The sequence below is a fragment of the Podarcis bocagei genome (assembly GCF_964188305.1).
Source record: "Podarcis bocagei genome assembly, chromosome: Z".
In the NCBI taxonomy this organism is placed as follows: Eukaryota; Metazoa; Chordata; class Lepidosauria; order Squamata; family Lacertidae; genus Podarcis; species Podarcis bocagei.
This window is the reverse complement of record NC_138140.1, coordinates 18206968-18221349: the sequence shown is the minus strand read 5'-3', so window position 1 is coordinate 18221349 and position 14382 is coordinate 18206968. Positions and strand designations below refer to the sequence as shown.

Genomic DNA, 14382 nt, shown 5'->3' with positions numbered 1-14382 from the left:
GTTATAGAGCGAAAAATACGGTACAGCTTAGTAAGTGTGCGGGACAGGCTCTGAGGCTTGCCCAATTCCCTACCCTCCAAAACCTCGCTCCCAGTCTCCGCCCTACATCATCCACCACCTGAAGCAACCCCCTCACTCTGTTTAACAGTAGGGCCGGCTCCTGTTTGGAGCAGATGAGAACCTCCTCAAAGGACAGAAAGAAGACTAAATCCCTTGGGTGCGAGAGATTTTTGAAATGTTTGGGTTCAATGAACCCCCAACAACCCCAACAAATAGGTGCTCAGAGATACCAATCAATCGTGATCCCCACCCCCCACCCCATGACTGCCTCTCCAAAGAGACAGACATAAAAAGAAACAAAAGGAGATCTGCTTTCTCCATTTCTGAGATTCAGAAGCTCAATGTACAATAGAGATTTATTTTCTTTGGAAGACGTCTTGACAAATAGGGGCTCCTTCTCTGCCCAGCGCTGCAGTTAAACTCACTTCAGGCTCAGCTTTCTGCTTTTTATTTTGCTTCGGCAGGATCCGAAGTACAGCAGGCCAGGCTTTTTTAAATAATAATAATAATAATAAAAATCCTCACAAAAATAGACAGCTTAGATAGTACAGGCCTTTCTCTGTGTACCTTGTCCTTGCCCCAGGTAATTCTCATCTTCAAAATCAATGCAACATGGGAAATGGGGTGTGCCCATGTACTCTGTATCAGAGATGTGAGACACCAGGCCCGGAGGCTGAATGTGGTGGCCCTTGGGGCCTCTCTGTGTGGTCCCTGGTACTGTGTGGCCACACCACTCACAGTCTTGCTTTGGATGACCCTTGAGTGTTTTTGAGTGTCCTTAATATCTCATAGTGCCTCTTGCTTCCAGGGATGGTGTGCAGAGGGGGAGACGTGAGTGTGAGTCAATCAATGAACATTTGAATCTCTGCCCACTTTTACCCCTGCCCCCCCCCCCGACTGGTGTGTGACCTTCGAAAGGTTGTCTGGGAGGGAATGTGGCCTAGTGGCTGAAAAATACTTGCCCCGTTCACCTTGCATCAAAGGGAGCCATGCATTCTGCTCCCCTCACGGAGGATAGGCCTCTTACAGAGGATGGATGGAGTATATTTCAGAGCCAACAAAGATTTTTTTCAGCCTGAAGGCCACATTCAGCTTCGGCAATCTGCTGGGGGCCCCATCCGTTTAGCTGACAGCAGCCTCTGGGAGCTCATGACCAGAAACAGAGGGGGATTTGAGGGGGAGGTCCAGAGTGCTGTCTCATTGTGTTTGTAGGACCAAGACAGGACAGCGAGGGAGCTGCTGCAGTAACCTGCAACACCTGTGCCATGTTTGTCTTCCTGCCTGAGAATGTGCTAAAATACACCTGCAGCAAGTGCAAGCTGGTTGCCTTACTTACTGGAAGAGAAAGTACAGAAATTTGAGGCCTGTTGATCTTAGGGTTGCCATACATCCTGGTTTTCCCAGACACATCCAGGAATCGGGCTGAAAAATGGCATCCGGGCTGATTTTTGCAAAATTGACAAAATGTCCAGAAAACCTGGACGTATAGCAAGTAGGGCAATTTTTAAAAATGCTTTTGAAATCCGCAAAGGCTTAATTTGGGGGGGGGGATGTTTCCAGAAAAAGCTCAACAAGGGGGAGTGCTTGCAAGAGAGGGAGTGAAGAGGAGCAGAGCAGTGGTTAGCGAGGAGCGCTGACACATGGCTTGTGGCGACGGCTATTGCCTCTCCTCTCCTTCCCTCTCCGCTCAGGAGGGCGAGGTGGCTTCTTGCCTCTGAGGCAAAGTGAAGCTGGAGGCTCCTTCTATCACCACCCCTCACTCGGTGCATTGGGTCCGCACAACGCCAGGCTGCCACCCTCTCCCATCTGAAATGAGCCTGCCTCCCACTTCCCTTTCTTTCCCTCCTCCTTGCTCCACTGCAGCCATTATACCTGTGATTGGAGGGAAAGAATGAGGCCGTCTCCTTGAGCTGAGGAGGAGGAGGAGGCCTTGACAGTCACACACACACTCGGGTTACCTCTCTGTGTTTTTGCCCTCTGACCTGAGGAGATGAGAGGCTTCTGTCTGGCGCCTCAGAGCTCCTCATGGCCAACCATGGCGGTAGCACCAATGCGAGGCAGCTCTTCTGCTCATGTGCCCTTGTGGAGTCTTGCTTCTGTGCACCGCTCTGCCAGATTCACCAGGGAAAGGGGGTGGTTTGATGCCCCCCCAATTTATTTGCATCGCTGCCTCTGCAACCGTGGCGGTGCCAGTAGGAGCCACTTTTTCTTCGCTCGCCGCCTCTGTCCCAAAGGATTGACTTGATGAAGAGTTTGCCTTTTGGGTGGGACTGGCAAATGGAGAGACATCAGCTGAAAGTTCAACAACTTCACCAAAAAAAATAATGAGTCCTATCTATACTTCGAGCTACAAGGCAAGACGAGGAATGTCTAGATAGAGCAGAGTGGACTGTCCTGAAAGAAAAGGAATAGACCAAACAGGAAGGGAAGAGTAGCAGCATTCTATGTAAAGGAAGTTGTACATACTCCATGACCTGGAACATGAAAGGCAAATTGAGAGTATAATAGTCAAGGGAGAATCGAACGACCTGGATATCTGCTGGGACTCAAACTCTGCCAAGACTGTAAAGTCCAACCCATTCCTCCATTGCCTTGCTGACAAATCCATTTCCCAGAAGGTGGAAAAAGCAACAAGGGGGATCATCTATCTTGGACCTGGTCTTCACCAGCAAGGAGGAATTGACCGACAAAGTACAGGGAAAGTTGGGATTAAGCAATCATGTCCTCCTGGGTTTCATGATACAAAGGAAAGTGAGAGGTATCTAAAGAAATTGGTGTGACTGCATAAGGAGCTTACAGATGAACTGATATTTAAGGGCATATATATGAAATGGAAGACAGGGGAAATCAAGAAGCAGGTGTATAACATGAGTAGCCAAGAGTTGCAGGGTGACTGTTGGGCAGGCCATAGCTCAGAATTTGCTCAGTCTTGCAAGAGAGGTAAGGAAAGAAAATACCGGTATTTAAAAGATTTCTTAGGCTATGTTTGCAGCAAGGGGAAGAACAAGCAAGTGGTAGGTTCTCTGCATGGAGAAGATGGAGAAATGCTATTGGATGACAGAAAAGACGGAGCTGCTCAACACTTACCTTGCTTCTGTCTTCATCCAAAATAAAAGCAGTGCTCAACCTGCTGATAGCAGAATAAAAGATGCTAGGAGGGAGCTGCAGCCCAAGAGGAGACACCTAGCTACTTTAAATGAAGTAGGGCCTGATGAGAAGCACCCAAGGGTTCTAAAGGAGCATTCCGGTGTATTTTCAGAGCCTCAATCTGTAATCTTTGAGAATTCTTGGAGAACAGGTGAGGTCCCTGCATACTGGAGGCAGGCAAATGTCCCCATCTTCTAAAAAGGGGCGGGGGGAGAAGACTCGGGTAACTTCTGACTTGATGTCAGCTTGATGTCATTATCAGGTAAGGTCCCATAACAAATAATTAAACAGTTGTTCTGTGAGCACTTAGAAAAGAATGTTGTGATTACTAAGATATAAATGGGTTTTTCAAAAGCAGGTCACTGCTGATTAATCTCGTTTCTTTCTTTTTTTTATAGAATTACAAGCTTGGGGAAATGCTGTGGACGTAGTGTATCTTGCAGTAGTGTGCAGTGAGTTTTTTCATAGGGAAACAGTTGGAGCCAGAGGTGTCAGCTTCTCAGAGCGATGGGGGGAGGAAATGATGTTGCACATGTGAGCATCCTAAGCTGGGCAGAAGCTTACTGGGCTTTGGGAAGTAGGCACTATTCTTGCAGAGACGCTGGTAGAATGTGGTCTGGACATGGTAACTGTTAGGTGGATTTGTACCTGGTTGGCTTGCCGAACCCAAAGAGTGCTCACTAATGGTTCTTCATCATCCAGGAGAAAACTGACAAGTGGGGTGCCGCAGGTTTCTGTCCTGGGCCTGTTGTTCAATGTCTTTACAAACATATTGGCTGAAGATATTGAGGGGATGCTCATCAAATTTGCAGATGACACCAAACTGGGAGGAGTAATTTATGTTGCAGAAAAAAGAATCAGGATTTAAGATTGTGGTAGATTTTGAAGTCAAACCTAACAATGAATATCTCTGCTAGTTAGTAAATGAAGAGATTAAGGACCACAGTGCTGTAATTTGCTAGAAAATGCTTGGTTAGGTTATGTCTCCTCACCTTCAGAAGTAAAGGTTGTTTCCTGTTCCTTTCTCTCACTATCTGTCTCTTTCTCTCTCTCTTTAACCATGTAACTGAGCAGATGTCTGAGGTTGGGGCTTCAGACTCACATTGCGTGCTTGAGACCAACTTCTATATTTTGTAACCAAGAATACTTTGCCTCTGTTGTTTCTGCTGTAACATTGAACAATGCATAAGTGAGACCTCTGATTACTGTAAGTAAAGCATTTCAACTTACTTAAGGTTGTTGTCTATTCATTCTGAGAGGGGTAGAGGTGGGAGAGCACTTTGTCAGTGCTCTGTACTGGGATATTTAAAGATCTAAAAACCTATATTTCCTGCACTTTGCAAATGCTGCACCTACTTCTGTTTTAAACTTTGTGGCCGGGGGCAGCAGCTGCTGGTTAAAGGGTGAGTCAAGCCCTGCACTTTTTTGAATAAAGGGAGTCAGCCATTTTTTTCTTTTGCAGTTTCCTACACATGTGGGAAGGGAACGCGGGTGGTGCTGTGAGTTAAACCACAGAGCCTAGGACTTGCCGATCAGAAGGTTGGCGGTTTGAATCCCCGCGACGGGGTGAGCTCCTGTTGTTCGGTCCCTGCTCCTGCCAACCTAGCAGTTCGAAAGCACGTCAAAGTGCAAGTAGATAAATAGGTACCACTCCGGCGGGAAGGTAAACGGCGTTTCCGTACGCTGCTTTTATTTGCCAGAAGCAGCTTAGTCATGCTGGCCACATGACCCGGAAGCTGTACGCCGGCTCCCTCAGCCACTAAAGCGAGATGAGCGTCGCAACCCCAGAGTCGGTCACGACTGGACCTAATGGTCAGGGGTCCCTTTACCTTTACACATGTGGGACTTCAGAGTTAACCTGGTCTTCCCCAGTTATTTCCCAGCGTAAGGTTATGGTGGCCCAGAGTGAGAATAAATCCCAGAGTTGTGAAAGCATTTTGCAGAGACTTTTGACCTTTTCGGGTGATTTTTTAGGCTTGATTTTAAAGTGCACTCAGAGAGATTGTATTTCTTAGCCTCAAGGTGAAGGAGAGGCTTTCCCAGGCAATCTTTTGTTTGCTTTGTTTCTATTGTGAGTGGATAAACTCACCCCTCATTTGTCTATCTACTCCTGTAATGCAAAGCAGTTATACTAAAGGATTCTTATTCTGCTCGGTGCTTTTTGCTTTGGAGTTTTAGCAAAGAGGATTAAATAATTTTATTTTACTTTTGGAGATTTTGAGAATGTTTTTTTTGTGATTTTCCCTATTTTTATTTTGGAATATTTTTCCTTTCTCTCCCCCCCCCCTTTTGGGAATTTTTCCATTTTTGATTTTTCTAAACTGGATAGCAGGAATTCCATTGTTGAGGAAAGTCTCAAATTACCTAAGCTTACACGAAGCAATTTCATCCAATGGAAAAGACAATTAGAAGCCAAACATGATATGAAAGCTATTTTATAATGTATTGAGAAAGCGAAACCTAGTGAGGACAAAGCCTCAAAGGAGTGGGAACAAGAAAATAAATTGACGGTGCCTATCATTCTGGATAGTATTTTAGAGACCCAAATGGTTCACACAAAAAGAGATGATACAGCTGCTTAGGTGCTTGAAAAGTTGCAAAAAGCACTTGAATTCACAAGCAAGGGGTTCCCACCACGCCTGGGTGAGAAATCTATTTAAATTAAAACTTGAAGCCAAGAAGGACTGTGACAGTCACATGACAGAGTTCCTAACCATTATAGAAAACCTGGAATCTAAACAATGCAAAATGGATGGGGAACAGAAAGTTTGCTATTTCTTGAGGTCACTAGGACCTAAATTTCAATACTCTCATGGATGACAAACCAAACCTAAGGCTAGCAGATGTGATCGAGCACCTGAGAGAGGAAAGTGTGGAGAGAAGAGCAAGCTTCCCAGCCAGGGATACAAGACAAACTTTGCATCTCAGTCCCAAAGGAGAGCCAAGGCTATCCTCAGAAAAATTGTTTGCTTCAAATACAGCAAAGAAGGTTACATTTCCAGATTTTTGTGTGTGTGTGATGCCCAAATTCAGGAAGATCCCCTGCATTTAAGCAAGCAAGCCATATATTACTGGACTCATATGAGTTTATATATATATATAAATCTTTGGAGGCATTAACAATATTGACCCATCAGTGGATGGCAATATCCAAGCTGCAGATGGCAAAACCATAACAATATGTGGTGCAGGTGCAGGAACCTTAAATTGCAAGCTAAGCAGTCTAATGAGAGAGAATCCTGTGGAACAGTTCCTGTTTGTCCTACAGCTGTATTGCAGCATGTTCAATGTATCCACCTTGGACAGAAAAAATGGTTTCTGTGTGCAGTTTGAAGACTGAAGATGCCAGGTGACTGGAGATGGTGAATTATATGTTGAGACTAATATCACAGAACCTCAGAAGGCTGAAGCAGACCCAGAGCTCTGGCACAGAAGGCTTGGCCACAGAAGCATCAAAGCCATTAGGGAACTGAAATGCAAGGAGTTTGCAAGAGGCGAGAAGGTACTCCAGAGTGCATCAACCGCAATGAAGTGCGTAAGTTGCCTAACTGAGAAAAGTGTTAAACCGTCCCGTCCCCCCCATATACTCAACAAAGAAGCACCAGAGTGCTTGATGTAGTCTATAGTGATGTATGTGGTCCACTGAGTGTTTCCTTGCTAGGGAAAAATGAGTACGTTTTATTTTTTCTAGATGACTTTTCAGGATACTGTGTTCTGTACCTCCTCAGGGAGAAAAGTGAGACAGTGGATATGTTCAGAAAGTACCTCGCCATGGTGCGCAACAAGTTGCAGAGGGAAACTACAACTCTCATGAACGACAACAGTGGTGAGTTTACTTCAAACCACATGAGATCCCTCCTGGAAGAGGAAGCCATTACACATGGGAGGAGTGTTAGTCACACCCCACAACAGAACTCAGTAGCTGATACAGAGTTTATGGAGATGACCTGATGCATGCTGAGTGATGCTGGCCTCCTCAAATGCATGGGGGGAGCTGCAGTAGCCACTGCAGGGTATCTCCAGAACAGACTGTGGGGGCAGCATGCACACCTTTTGAGCTTTGACATGGAAGTGTACTTAACCTATCACACATTTGGCAGCATTGCCTATATACCCAAAGAGAATAGGCAAGCTGAACTCCTAGGGTAGAACGAGAAACTATGGTAAGATATACTTCTGGAGGCAAAGGTTACAGAGTTATGGACTTAGAAACAGAAAAGGTCAGTGCAAGAAAAGTGGTTCATTTTGATGAGCACAGTGAACAGTAAAATGCTTTTTCTGGGCAGCGAGAGGAAGAGACACAAGACCTCAAGTACTTTTCTGAATTGATATACAATAGGCCAGGTCTGCCTTCTACTGTCACACCAGCTAGCACAGATTATGAACAGGAAAAAGAAGCAGAGGAGCAGATTCCAAGTAGCAGCAATACCACAGGGGAGGATACCGGTGCCTGCACTGGAGGGCGATGAGGATGCTGAGGTGGCTGCAGACACTCATCGAGACCCAGCAAAAGTATCCCAGCTCCATGACTGTCCTACATTGCAAGATCTGCACAACTCCACCTGGGAAGAGATTAAGCAGGTGCCAACTGCTGAACAGAGGAGAAGCCTTAAGATACCTTTACTATGAATGCTCAAGCGATGGAATGTTTGCTCTTCACACAGGAACTCCCGGGTTTAATCTTCAGGAAGGACTGGGCAAGGCCCCCTACCTGAAGCCCGGAAGAGTTGCTGCCGGTCAGTGTTGACAATACTGAGCTAGATGGGCCAATGATCTGATTCGAGAATAGGCAGCTTGCAATGTATATCTGTGTCTGAGAGTGCCGGATATTGTTCTTGGATAAAGGGGAGGCATCTTTTCTCCTGCATGTAGCATCTGCCTGGTGTGGCATTCAAGTCTGAGAGGAGGTGCAGAGCCCTGAATAAAATCCAAAATAAAGCCGAGAAGAGCATGGGCCTGGCTCCCTCACTCCCCATGGGGCCACCTCCTTTCCCGTACACCTGCTTGCAAGGCGGCCTCTTACAGAGGCCTCCAAGTTCCAGAGTGCCTGTCTAACGGGTTCGTTAGCTGTCGCAGATTCCAGCCAGCTGGCACTGCAAGGTGGGCTGGAGGCACCGGCGGGTGTTTCTGCAGAGCTTCGCCACCGTCTGCACAGATTTAGAAAGGTTGTGTCTGTGGGGAAAGAGCTTGGCATCCTCTGCTTGAAAATTAAAAGGATGAAAGAGACCCCTTCTTATTCTGAGGCTCTGCCACCAAGCAACAACAGAAGCTTCCTCTACTCTGTCAGTGATTTGAGTGATTGATTGATTGATTGATTGGTCAGTTGGTTGGTCAGTTGGTTGCATTTATAGCCCACTTTTTCCTCCAAGGAGCTCAAGCGGGCAAACATGGTTCTCCTCCTCATTTAATCCCCACAAACCCCCCGCCAGGTAGGTTAGGATGAGAGGCAATAGCTGTGACCAAGGGCACCCAGTGGCCAAGAAGGGATTTGAACCCTCGTCTCTCCCAGGTCACTTTAGCCACTATACTGTACTAGCTGTGATTTTTATTTTTTTATTGATGGGGAACAATATCTGGTTGGCAGGCCAATTCTGACAGATAGGTGGGGCTGCCCAGCTTTCAACCACTGGAACGTGGGCACAATTGTTATCATATAGCACGGCCTGGCTTGGACTGTACCATGGCAGGCTGGAGAAGACTTACATGTAAAAACCTCACTGCACCCAGAGCTCCCTCACCCTTGTACTCCCTGCTCCATGAGGTTTTTTTGGTCATAAGGACATGAGAAGAGCCCTGCTAGGTCAGACCAATGGCCCATCTAGTCCAGTATCCTGGTTTCACAGGAGTCAACCTGATACTCATTATGGGAAGCCCCCAAGCAAGACCTGAGCACAAAAGCACTGTCCCCTCCTGTAGTTTCCAGCAACCGTGGAGGCAGAGAGCAGCCATTGCCCTCTTTGGAAGCCATCTAAGTTGGTGGCCATCACTGCCTACTGTGGGAGGGAGTTCCACAGTTTAACTGTGTGCTGCATGAAGAAGTCGTAGAATCATAGAACTGTAGAGTTGGAAAGGACCCCAAGGGTCATCTAGCGCAACCCCATGCAATGCAGGAAACTCAACTAAAGCACCCGTGACAGATGGCCATCCAACCTCTGCTTCAAAACTTTCAGTGAAGGAGAGTCATTTCTTTTATCTGCATTCAGCTTCATTGGAAGTCCAGGAGTTCTAGTGCTAGGACAGAGGGAGGAAAACGTAACACAGAGGATATGACGGGTGGAGGGCACATGGCCTGAGAGTGTACCCTGTGCAGAGATCCAGGCACATGCCATCGGAAAATCTCACTTCTACCCCAATCACTGAGGCCACTGCTCTGGCCCCAAGCTGCAGTAACTACTCTGTTGCCTGAAGGTCTGGCTCCTAACTCTTTACACCTCTTGTGTCTTCCAGGGTGTTAATGGAGAAGAGGTCGAATGACAGCCGGGACTGTGGTCATCACAGGCGGAATATTAGCGACTGTCATATTACTGTGTATCATAGCAGTTCTCTGCTATTGTAGGCTTCAGGTATTTCAATTATAAAAGTGTGCGGGGAGAAGGGGTTTTAAAGGAGAAGAGGCAAAGGTGGGTGAAGCAACAAGTGACCACAGAGCTATGAATTCCGGAATGGTGTAATGATCAATCAGTCTTTCCAGGGAACTGTAGCTGGGAGGGGAAGAGGGGATCTCCTAACAACTCTCAGTAACCTTATCAAACTACATTTCTTAGGATTCTTGGAGTGGGGGGGGGGCATGGCTGTTTAAAGTGGTATAATAGTGCTTTAAGGCTTGGGCCCAGGCTCTCTGCAGGAATGTATTCTCCCATACATACCCGCCTGGGCTCTGAGTAGCCCTTTGTTCAGACCCACCACACCCACACAGGCCCATGCAGGAAAGGGCCTTCTTGGAATTCCTTCCCTTGAGAAGCCAGACAAGCTCCCTCTTTGCTCTCCTTCCACTGGCAGGTGAAGATTGTTTTATTCCAACAGGCCTTTAAGAACTGACTGTTTTTTTAAGGGCTAATAATAGTGCTGTGCTATTTTTGCAATCTGTATTTTGATAGAGTTGTTTTTATATTGTTTAGATTCTATTAGAATTTAATTACTTTTAAATTATTTTCTTCTATATGTTTTTAACTTTTTGCATTTTATCTCTGTTGTTTTAATTTGTGTAAGCCACATTGAGCCCCAGTGTGGGGGGAAAGTGGGATAAAAATTATTATTATTATTATTATTATTATTATTATTATTATTATTATTATTATTATTATTGCTGTGTACGCAATGTACATTTAAAGCACATTCAAAGTGCATCCTTTCCTTCAAATAATTCTAGGACCTGTAGTTACAATTCCTACCAACCGTTAACAAACTACAGTTCCCAGAATTCTTTGAGCATGGGCAGCAGGAGCGATGTGCTTGCTTGGCGTTTTTGTGGATCTCGTGGGAAAACATCAATGTCAACCTGAAAGGGAGACATGGTGAGACGTACAGCCACCTTCTCATCAAATCCCTGCCTCTTCCCCTCTTTGCCTCCCCCAGTATTACTGCTGCAAGAAGGAGGAGTCCGAAGAGGACGGTGATGAACCAGACTTTGGCATGGATTCCCACATCCCGCCTCTCCACTGCAACCGCAACGTGGCTCTGACGAACGGCCCATCCTTGTACCGATCTTCCTCCTCCCCCTACAAGAAGCACTCCCAGTGCCGGACAGTATGCCCCAACTGCTCACACTATGAGCCGCCCACCTTCTTCCTCCAGGAGCCAGAGGAGGAGGAGGAGGAAGAGGAGGAGGAGGTCCAGAATGGGGGCGACCTCATCAACTACAAGGCCATCAGCCAGGAAGACCTGGAGCTGCCCGTCAACATGAGTGGCCTCCAGGCCCTCAACCCCAACCGCCTCTCAGCCATGCGGGAGGCTTTCTCCCGCAGCCGCAGCATCAGCACGGACGTCTAATGAGTGCCAGCAGCTGTGACCCGCAGCTCGGTGGTGGGTAACATTGGTGGCATGCATATCCTGCTGATTCCTGCATTGTAAGGGGTTGGACTAGATGATCCTTTGAGTCTCTTCCAGCTCTCTAATTCTTTGGTTCTGTGAAAGGGTGTTTCCCCTCCCCCTTCCCTAAATACCCTTGTGGCTTAAAAATAGTAACATGGCGTCACTCTTTTACAGGACAAAAAAAATACCCACAGAGAGTCTTTTAAAAATGATGAATGTATTTATATGTTAATGATGGATAATTATCTATATACCTATTAAATAATGCACTGTACAAAGGGGAGGAGGGAGAATTAATAGACTTGATGGGTGCATATAGGTTTTCTAAAGTTTAGTGTTGACAATAGTTTCTTTTATATCTATATATAGCTATAGATAGATATAGATAGATACATACAGTGGTACCTCGTGTTACATACATCTGTTCCGGAGGTCCGTTTGTAACAGGAAACCGCTCGTAACATGAGGCGCACTTTCTCTAATGGTGCCTCCCGGGGCAAAGGTCGCAACAAGGGGCATCTACTTCCGGGTTAGCAGAGTGCGTAACCTGCAGCATTCATAAGGGGGATGGTACATAACACAAGGTGCCACTGTATATATATCTATATATCTATATCTATCTATCTATCTATCTATCGATCGATCGATCGATCGATAGATATAGATATAGATATATATAGATATATATAGATACAGTGGTACTTCGGGTTAAGTACTTAATTCGTTCCGGAGGTCCGTACTTAACCTGAAACTGTTCTTAACCTGAAGCACCATTTTAGCCAAAGGGGCCTCCTGCTGCTGCTGCGCCGCCGGAGCACGATTTCTGTTCTCATCCCACTCAGCAAAGTTCTTAACCTGAAGCACTATTTCTGGGTTAGCAGCGTCTGTAACCTGAAGCGTATGTAACCTGAGGTACCACTGTATATGAGAAGATTTTGATACAGGGCATCCTTTTGTAAGCGTTAGATTTCCCCCCTTTTCATTTGCTGTCATGAAAGTCTGCAAGTATAAGGCTATGGTGGAGGGGGGCAGCTCTATGGCAACCCCATGCTTCATGCTGAATTGCTGCTGTGCCCTCCTTTATTTTCTGACTGGGTGATGTGCGGTTGTTGCCTGCCATCCTGTGACAACTTTTCAGATGTCTTCTAGGACCTTGGCTGGAGAAAAATTCAATCTTGCCTTTATTTTATTTTTTACTAAATAACAAGCCACAAATGCCACCCAACCACCTGGCACATAATCTCACCTCATTAGGACCCACCACCTCCCAGGGAGCAAGCAGGGACTTCTAAAGAAATGACCTCTGGATATTGCCATGAATTAAAAGAAGAAGAAACAGTATATTGTCAGAGTTAATGGATTGAGCTTTCCAGTCCTGGTGAGGGGAGTCTTTGGCCCTCCAGAATTTTCTGAACTACAACTCCCATCATCCCTTGGGATCTCTGGGCATGCTTGCTGGGGCTGATGGGAGTTGTGGTTCAGCAACCTTTGGAGGGCCAAAGGCTCTCCACATCTGATTCAACCACACCATTTTAGCACTTTTGACTTTGGTGTGCTCCCATCTTTAAAGAAAACAGGGAGATCTATTATTATTGTCTTGCTTAGCACCATTGTTCTACAGCAGAGGTGGGGCGGGAGGGTCAGATGTAATCCTGTAGGTAGTGGAGGCTGGCCTGTTTGCACCAATGGGGCACTGCCCCATCCACCTCAGTCTAGGAGTGTGCAGCTGTTGCACTCGCTTTGCATTTTAAGGCAAACCTACCCAGTCTGCAATTTCCAATACGATGCATGGCCCCAAACACAGCTATCCTTTGAAATTTGCACTTCTCTGAATTTTGCAATCCAGTTCTCCAGCCAAGTCCAATGCAGTTCTCCAGCCAATGTCCAAAAATGCATATACTAGGGTAAAATGTGCATATAAAAATGTATCTGTGAAAATGCATTATATTGGGAGAAATTCCTTTGCAACAATGTATATGTTAGGAAAAACCGCATACACATATGTATATGGTATAAGAATTTTGCACTGGAGTGCTGATGACGTGGAAATGTGGAGAACTGAATTTAAGAGTGGAAAAATGAGAAAATGATGGGAAATGAAGATTGACAGGTCTGCACAGCCAGCCAGAATAGGTTTATTAAGGTTTTCTATTTGCCCCCATTATTCTGCATTAGCTGCAATTCCCAAACAGTCTTCAAGGTGAGGCCCACATATTTCACATTGCAGCAATCTAACCCAGAGGTTTATCAGAGCATGGATTGCTGAAGCCAGGCTCTCTGTTGTGCAAGCCATAGAGAAAAATGTGGTGGCATTACTCCAGTACCATGGCTACTCCTTACGCCCAGATAGGTTCTTCCCACGCACTTCCCTTGTCAACTCAGTACCGTGTTTCAACACTCATGGATGGGAAATGTGATCAGATTTAAAATGTACTAAACACCTGATGCTAGCACCCCTCTGCAAGGAATTGACAGAGGAGTAGCTGATCATGCAATATTGTTTGGACAGACAACCTTATATGGGGTCAAGTTCATGTTTCTAATAAAAGCAAAACTATTTTAGGGAAGATCTGCCATTATATGACTACGTTCTTGCTCTGCAGGATATTACATCGACTTGCCCCTATCCAAAATTTCAGGAACCCTCCCACAGATGCAGCCTTCAATGCAGGGAGCCCCTTGTTAGATTGAATCTGTAAGGGGAGAATAGCAAGACTGGAGATAAGTTCAGCAAAAGGCAAGGAAACCAGGTTCAGTCAACAGCCATTCACATAATGAGCTCCATCTGGATTTCTTTTCTAATTCCATGGGGTGGGGCATCTTGAATTAAAGCACATTGCTCATACATGAGTTCAAGAAACATTCATTTCACGAGGAGCACAGGCAAAAGAAGTAGCTAGTGAATTGGGCCTTGCGTTCTGGACACTCAGCAATTTGTGGAAGATGTCAAAGAACTGTTTCATTCAAACAAACATTTGGACTGCATTATAGCTAAAAGTGCACCCTTGAAACAGCTGCTATCAATATTATATTAAATATTATAGAGAGACCCTGCCAATGGTTCGGGATTGTACCAAGAGATTTAAAACAAATAAATTTTTAAAATATTTATTTAAAATAAATAATGAGATTTAAAATAATTAA

General features: G+C 45.6%; 1 protein-coding gene across 3 annotated transcripts in view; it reads left to right on the top strand.

Moving 5' to 3' along the window:
* Window positions 1-11847, top strand: part of FAM163B (family with sequence similarity 163 member B) — a 43991-nt gene extending 32144 nt beyond the window's left edge. For 2 of the 3 annotated variants that reach the window (XM_081178923.1, XM_081178922.1), the window contains exons 2-4: window positions 6936-7033; window positions 9655-9770; window positions 10783-11847. In XM_081178923.1, the coding sequence (XP_081035049.1) occupies window positions 9678-9770; window positions 10783-11196 (507 nt within the window). In that variant the 5' untranslated portion in view covers window positions 6936-7033; window positions 9655-9677 and the 3' untranslated portion in view covers window positions 11197-11847. The remainder of the gene's footprint in view (window positions 1-6935; window positions 7034-9654; window positions 9771-10782) is intronic. The other variant, XM_081178924.1, reaches the window with a different exon arrangement.
* The last annotated feature ends 2535 nt before the right edge of the window (window positions 11848-14382 follow it).